Source organism: Corvus moneduloides, chromosome 4, assembly GCF_009650955.1.
Source record: "Corvus moneduloides isolate bCorMon1 chromosome 4, bCorMon1.pri, whole genome shotgun sequence".
Lineage (NCBI taxonomy): Eukaryota > Metazoa > Chordata > Aves > Passeriformes > Corvidae > Corvus > Corvus moneduloides.
The window spans coordinates 24,172,028-24,178,925 of NC_045479.1; the positions used below are offsets into that span (position 1 = coordinate 24,172,028).

General features: G+C 49.6%; 1 protein-coding gene and 1 long non-coding RNA gene across 2 annotated transcripts; one reads left to right on the top strand and one right to left on the bottom strand.

The window, feature by feature from the left end:
* Nucleotides 1–1,164: 1,164 nt before the first annotated feature.
* Nucleotides 1,165–2,756, bottom strand: LOC116442417. Its single transcript, XR_004239544.1, has 2 exons — nucleotides 2,607–2,756; nucleotides 1,165–1,902 (listed from the first exon to the last, which is right to left on the bottom strand). It is a non-coding gene; the product is annotated as an uncharacterized LOC116442417 (long non-coding RNA).
* Nucleotides 2,757–2,850: 94 nt separating this feature from the next.
* On the top strand, nucleotides 2,851–5,904 carry ATF4 (activating transcription factor 4). The gene is made up of 3 exons (XM_032105352.1): nucleotides 2,851–3,259; nucleotides 4,112–4,426; nucleotides 4,967–5,904. Exons 2-3 carry the CDS (start codon nucleotides 4,210–4,212, stop codon nucleotides 5,812–5,814), a joined length of 1,065 nt encoding a protein of 354 aa, XP_031961243.1. The 5' UTR covers nucleotides 2,851–3,259; nucleotides 4,112–4,209; the 3' UTR covers nucleotides 5,815–5,904.
* The last annotated feature ends 994 nt before the right edge of the window (nucleotides 5,905–6,898 follow it).

Genomic DNA, 6,898 nt, shown 5'->3' on the forward strand with positions numbered 1-6,898 from the left:
AGGAAAACAACATCCACGGTGATAAAGCTGTTAACATGACAGCAGGATGTCACTCACCATGCCCACAAATTGGTGTTCCCTCAGAAGCCACCTTTTTGTGCTGTAAATTAAATTTTCTTCAGAGCTGCTCAGTCTCTGAGCCACAAATATATTATGTAATATTGGAAAAGAATTCTTTTTTAGACACTTTTGAGTTAGTAGAAAGTAGCTAGTAGTCCTCTGCTTAGAAAATACTTATAATTTTTTTTTGTACAAAAATTCCCAAAAATTGTTATTTGTGCTTAAAGAACTGTCTTGCACCTTGGTCAAAAACTCTAGCCACAGTGGAGACATCTCTGACATAATATCTGCAAAAGAAGAAAGATAATTTATGAAGGAACTGGGGTTGTAGTTCATGAAATGATTTAACAACAGTTATTCTGCAGTCCTGCAGGAAACAGGGAAAAATATGCTTTTCTCTTAATGGCTGGCTTCTGGTTACTTGATTTCATGTTCTGGATTGGAGATTGTTACAGAAAATCTGTCTGGAACTTGTAATATGAACAAATTTCCACCTCCGTTCACACACAAAAGGGAAAGCAGGCAGCTAGGAAACAGGCAGATCTGGGTTAAGTTCCTCATTGCATACTTCATTTTTGCTTACGTGATTCTTGCGCACACATTCCCAGAGTCCTTTCAGAGAAATCTATAATTATCTTTCCATGAGGAAGGGTTGGGTGTACACATATTGGGTGCATTTCTGTTTATTTAGCTGCTATTATGGTCGTAAAATTGCCCTTTTCTTTTCACTTAAAGGAGGGGAAAGCAGGCACAGCAGTGGATGTGAGAGTTCTCCCTTAGCCAGTGAGGACATGGAAGTGCTGTCCACCCATCCACACAGCCAATCACCCACTTGGCTTCTTTAAAACCGGCTGCATCCTCTCAATTGTCCTTTGAAGCTAGATCTGCCTCCGCTGTAGTATTTATCAGAACAGTTATCTCAGACTGCTCAACTGCTACTTTTTTTGGCATCGGAGGCGGAGGACATTTTTCTGTGTCTCCTCTATTTTAATGAGTCATTTCAAATTCCATGCTACGAAAGAAAGAAAGAAAGAAAGAAAGAAAGAAAGAAAGAAAGAAAGAAAGAACCAATACCAACCAAAATAAAATAGCAACAAACCAACATGGAAGGAAAATTGCCCTTTTTAATTCAGCAGCCAGTGTTCATGTTACTGATGTGAAGTAACATACTCTGCTTTGTAGCGACAATGCTAAGACCAGACTGCTAAAAGCAGAAATTGGGTCACACTTCATCCTCGCAAATTATCAGTCAAGTTGTTTAAGACATTCCAGGCAGTTAGACCTGAGCAAATGTGGTGAAGGCTATGGTTTTACACAAATACGACTGAGGCCTGAACTGCAAAATAGTGGAGCCTTTCGCACAAGTAGCTGAGAGCAAGCTGAGCTGCAGAATGATGATGTTGGAATAAGCAAGGTTCCACCACAGCTCTCAGAGCTGATGGTGCTGTGAGGCTGGCAATGTGGAAAATCAACCTTTTGAAGCTGGATAACTCTGACACAGTGAGGGAGGACACAGGTATCGAAACTCCGAGCTCACCGGAGCTGTCCAGTGCTTGTGTGACCAAACTGAAATGATGGTGAAGGAACTGAAGCCAGCGGAAAACTGTTGGCCCATGTGAGTTTCTGGCTGTGAGCTGTCTCAGTGGGGGCCAGGCCAGCTGGTGGAACTGTTTAGCAGGAACAGGGTGGGGGAAGAGGTCTGACTTCTTTCCTAGAAGCAAGTTGAGTTGGATCAGATAAAACGCGAAACCGCACTTTGAAAGCTATCCAAGGTGACACTGCTCTTTATGGCCGCAAGGCTCTATAGGTGATCCATTAATGCTCCCATCACTCGAATGATATCTGCACAGAGAACAGAGAAGCAACTGCCTCAGCATGAAACTGCATGGCAGGAGAGGACATTCTCATTCCTCAGCTGTGGAATAACCAACTTCATTTTCAGCCCTTGCATGGGTTGAAGGCACTAGTTAGACTGATGCTCCCGGCTGCCCGGCGGCGCGGCTCTACAGCCGGGCTCCTCAGAAGCCTCTCTGCGGCCGTGCGGCGCCGTGGCCGCTGTGAGGCCGGCAGGCTGCGGGCAGACGCCCTCCTGCCCGCACACACACAGCCCCGGAGAGCCCGTAATCTCCGCGCTGCATGTGTGGGGAGGGCAGGGATGGAAAGCAGCGGGTTATCTAAGGGAGCAGGAGGCCAAGGCGGGCTGCCGCCGCCTCAGGGGCGCCATGCCAGCACTTCAGCCTGGAGCGCAGCCGCCAGCCCCCGCCTGAGCTCAGCAGGGCTTTGTGTGGGGAACAAAAGGGGCCGTTGGAAATCTATGTGGGGAGCACACACTGCTTCGAGAGGGGCATGTCAGGGAAAACGCAAGGCTGCCGTGGGCGGGCACCATTTCCCTGCCCGGCTGCTCCTTCTCGACCTACTCCCGCCTTCCCTCCCCATCCTCCTGCCCCGTCCAGCCGCCATTTCCCTGCCCCTTCTCCTTCTTCTCCTCCCCCCCGCCCTTCCCCTCAGCATTGGTCTCCTCCGGGCCCTGGCCAATGACAGCTCACGGGGAACGTGAACGACTCGCCCGTAGCCAATGAGCGCCGCCCTTCCCACGTGGCGAGCTGCGTGACGTCTTCCTCGCGAGCTCCGCGTCTCTGTTGGCGGGTAGAATTTCCCCCAACGCTCCCCGCGGGGGGGAGGCGGGGGCAGCGTCCTCAGTACCGCCGGTCACGTGGCACGGCCGCGCCCGACGGGGGGAGCGGTCGGCGCGCATGTATACATCATATAGTCCCTCCGTGACAGCCCCGGCGTGGAGCTGCGGTGTCTTGTCGGCGGCTCCTGTGTTTAACTCGTAGCAGAACGGTAAGAGAGAAGCGCAGAAAGGCAGGCGACAGGCCGGTAGGTGCTGGTGACGGGCAGGTGACGCTCGGCGGAAGGATACCTCACGTCCGCACCTTGTTTGGTAAGGCGGCTCATATATAAAGGCAGAGCACCGGCGCTGCCACCTCATTGTTTCCTGTGGCCGGGAGCTGAGGTCGTGTCGTTGTCCGTGTCAGTGTGCGCAGCACCTCCCGCGCGGCGCGGATACGAGCAGCCCCCCTCCCCCGGCCGCCATGGCTCTTTAAGGCGGCAGGGCCAGCGGCGGCATCGGCCAGTGCAGCAGGCGCAGCAGCAGCGGCGGCGGCCTCAGCACATCCCCGGCATCTGCAACCATGGCGTGAGTATCGTGTGTGAGGGACGGCTGCTCCCTCTCTTGTGTATTAAAAGGCGTTCTGTTACTCTCTTTAAATGGGCTTTTGGGGTGGGGTTATCGCGCGTGGTGGTAACTGGTATCTTACGGGGAGCGGGGTGAGATACCTAGGTACACAAAATAATATATAAAGAAACTAGTTAAGCCGAAATTGTAGAGAGGTGGGGAGATCCTTGTACGGCTCGGTATCTTCGGGTGCGGCGAGTGTCAGAAACAGCAGGAAATGCCTTTTCAAAAGCGTTTACGAGGAACGTCTGTACTTTCTGTAATTCGAGAAACACTGATTTGGAAAAACCTAGGATTTTATAATTTAATTTTTTTTGCTCTTCGGGTTTTCATGGGAGTAAAGAAACATTCTTAGGGAGGGTTTCTTTGCCCGCGCGAGGGGAAGTGCTGGTGTACTTACAGGAAAATGGGGCATTAGAGGTTTTAGGGTTTTGGGTATAGGGACCACATGGTATAATCACGGATAGATGAACGGGCGTTGATAATAATGATCTGGCAGCAGTACCAGTGTTAAATAATGCAGTGGCACAGCGTTAAGTTTGCCCTGGCCATCGGGCGCACAGCCCTCCCTGTGTGGTGCTGGAGCGGCGGTGGAAACGTGGCAGGACACAAAATGGCGGCGGGACTGCCAAATGGCGGCGGGTGGGCGGGACCGGCCCTGCCCGGGCCTGAGGGAGGCGGGGGACGCTCAGCAGCACAGAAATAAAGAAGTGAGATAATCTGTAAAGTTTTGTCATACTTCCTGAGGGACCGTTGCTTTAAAAGGTTATGTTGCTCAGATCAGATGCTGATGAGTTTAAGTTCTGTTCGCAGGTTTTTCACGGCACTGCACAGCAGCATTGCTGTAGTCGACGAAAAGACCGTGTGCTTATCTACATCCTTCGACGTCAAAGCGTTAAAAGCTGACGAAAATGAGCTTCTTGAACAACGAGATGCTGTTGGGGGATTCAATATCCCCCTTCAGCCAGCCGTGTTCGGTGGCTGAGGAAAGTCTGGGACTCCTAGATGACTACCTGGAGGTGGCCGAGCCCCTCAGTTCGCATGGGTTCTCCAGCGACAAGGCTAAGGCAGTCTCCTCCAATTGGCTTGCTGTGGACAGTTTAGGCAACACCATAGATAGCAGCCAGGGTAAGGTATTACTTATTTCTGTAAAGGGCATCGATTATATAATACCTCAGTAACATTCCAGTTGAAAATAAATTGCTAGCTTTTCATAAATCTGAACGCAATCTTACGTGTTACCTCCACTTGGAAAGCATGTGTACTATGCTGCTTACACAACACATAGTTGCTGGTTATGGTAAAGTGCTGCTTGTGGTGGCCTTGCAGTAACAGAGAGTTGCCAATGGTACTGTGTTTTGGCATAGGTAACAGTAAGGAAGCATGATTGTATGTTGCCAGTGCCCCTGGATTGTTCTGGTCTTAAAGTAAGAGGGTTGGAATGTCTCAATGGTTGCTTACATTGTACCCTACAGTTTTTAGGAGCTCAGGGAAAGAGTATTTTTTCTCTTAAAATTTACTCATTTTGTGCTAATACATGAAAGAGGAAAGTGATGAACTGCTAGATGATTTTCAAAAGCTTGAGTTGCGTTGAGTGTGGTGGTTTATTTGATGCCTTTTCTTCATGGCATTGTACTGAAGTGGCAATTTATTTTTTTTAATGTGCAGAGGATGCCTTCTCTGGCATGGAGTGGATGGTGGAGAAGATGGATCTGAAGGAATTTGATTTTGATGCCCTGTTAGGTATGGAACATCTGGAAGCCACCGTCTCACCAGACGAGCTGATGGCCACGTTGGAAGACACGTGTGATCTATTTAACGCTACCATCCAGGAATTTCACAACAAAGAACTTCCACTGATAAATAATGTAATCACTCATGTCCCCGAATCCCCAGTTGGAGCTGATTCAATGGCCCCATTGGCTTCCCTTTGGTCTTTTCCCCTCTCCCCAGGGTCTCTGACTTCCACTCCAGACCACTCATTTAGTTTAGAACTAGGTAGTGAAGTGGATGTTCTGGAAGGAGAAAGAAAGCGGGAGTGCCCCACTGTTGTGGTGGTGATCACCAAGTCTGAGAAAGAGGAGGAGAACCACTCTGATGATAGTGGAATATGCATGAGCCCGGACTCCTACCTGGGAACCCCCCAACACAGCCCCACCAATTCAGTTGGATCCCCCAATGGCAACCAGTTCCCTGCAGATGCCGCCTGTGGCTCTGTGCGGTCCAAACCATACGATCACCCTGCAGAGAAGGTAGTGTCAGCAAAGGTGAAAGGAGAAAAGAAAATAGATAAGAAACTAAAAAAGATGGAGCAGAATAAGACAGCTGCCACACGTTACCGGCAGAAGAAGAGGGCTGAACAGGAGGCACTGTCTGGGGAGTGCAGAGAGCTGGAGCAGAAGAACCAGGCCCTGAAGGAAAAAGCAGATTCCCTTAGTAAGGAAATTCAGTACTTAAAAGATCTGATAGAAGAGGTCCGCAAGGCCAAGGGCAAGAGAACTAGAGTCCCTGAGTAGGGTAGTCAGCAGTGTTGTGTGCATGTATATAAGCTTCCTGCTAAAGCTGTGTATTGCTGTCTAATAAATAATTTTGTAGTAAATGTGCAATGATGGTGTGTGATGAGTGGTACCTGTAAAACCAGCGTGGCCTGAACCTCCTGTGGATGTAAGTCCAAGCACGACAAGGTGGTGTGTGGCCAGAGAGTGTAGTGTGACACTAGTGCTGCTTGTGGGTGGTGAATGCACTGCAAGCGCCCAAAGTGCTCTGAACTGGAGCGTTCTGTATAAAGTGTCCGAGTTGACCTGTCCCGCTCTAATTTATGTGTGTTCTAAAATGAGAAGGGATCACGCCTGAGGTGCCTCAGGGTTTTCCGCTAATTTGTAAGCCCCCTGAAACAATTGAAGTTGAAGAGTTGATGGAAGACAAAACGTCAGTAATGCGGTGGGAGATGTTTTTATTTTCAGACTTAAACATTGTCTCTGAAGGGAGGGAGGGGGTCCTGGGACAAAAGTGGATGCTGGTGAAAGAAATGGACAGCTTGGCTAGGAGACAAGCCCGGAGCAAGCACCAGTGTTAACTGCACTTGGGTTCCTCATGTGCCTGTGGGTCTTCTAAAGTGCCCAAACCATGAGCAGGAGCTGTCAGACTGGTGTGAACTGGGCCAGAGGGGTGGGGTTACTGTAGCGCTTTTACTGATGGGTCACATTCCTGTACCCAAGTGTGAAAGTCTTGGCTTCTTCAGCCAGCCACTAATGAGTCAAATTTTAAGCTCTAAATACAAATTTGACTTTCTTCTACCAAGGCTACAGGCATCAATGTGTGCTCAATTTTTTTTTTTTTTTGCCACTGCTACCCCCATCTAACAGCACTTAATCGCTTTGGCATTTGGACATGCACGTCCTTTCCGAGGAGTTGATTCCTTCTCACTTGCACTGGCACGGCTCCCTGAGCTGCTGAGCTCAGGTGCCTGGACATCCCAGCGTGGCTGGCTCACACATGCGGTGCAGTGGCATCAGGGCTCCAGCCAGTGCTGGAGTGGAGAGGGAAAAGGTTCTTAAAGGAACCTTCAAGAAAGGTTTCTCCACTTGCAGCTTGACATTT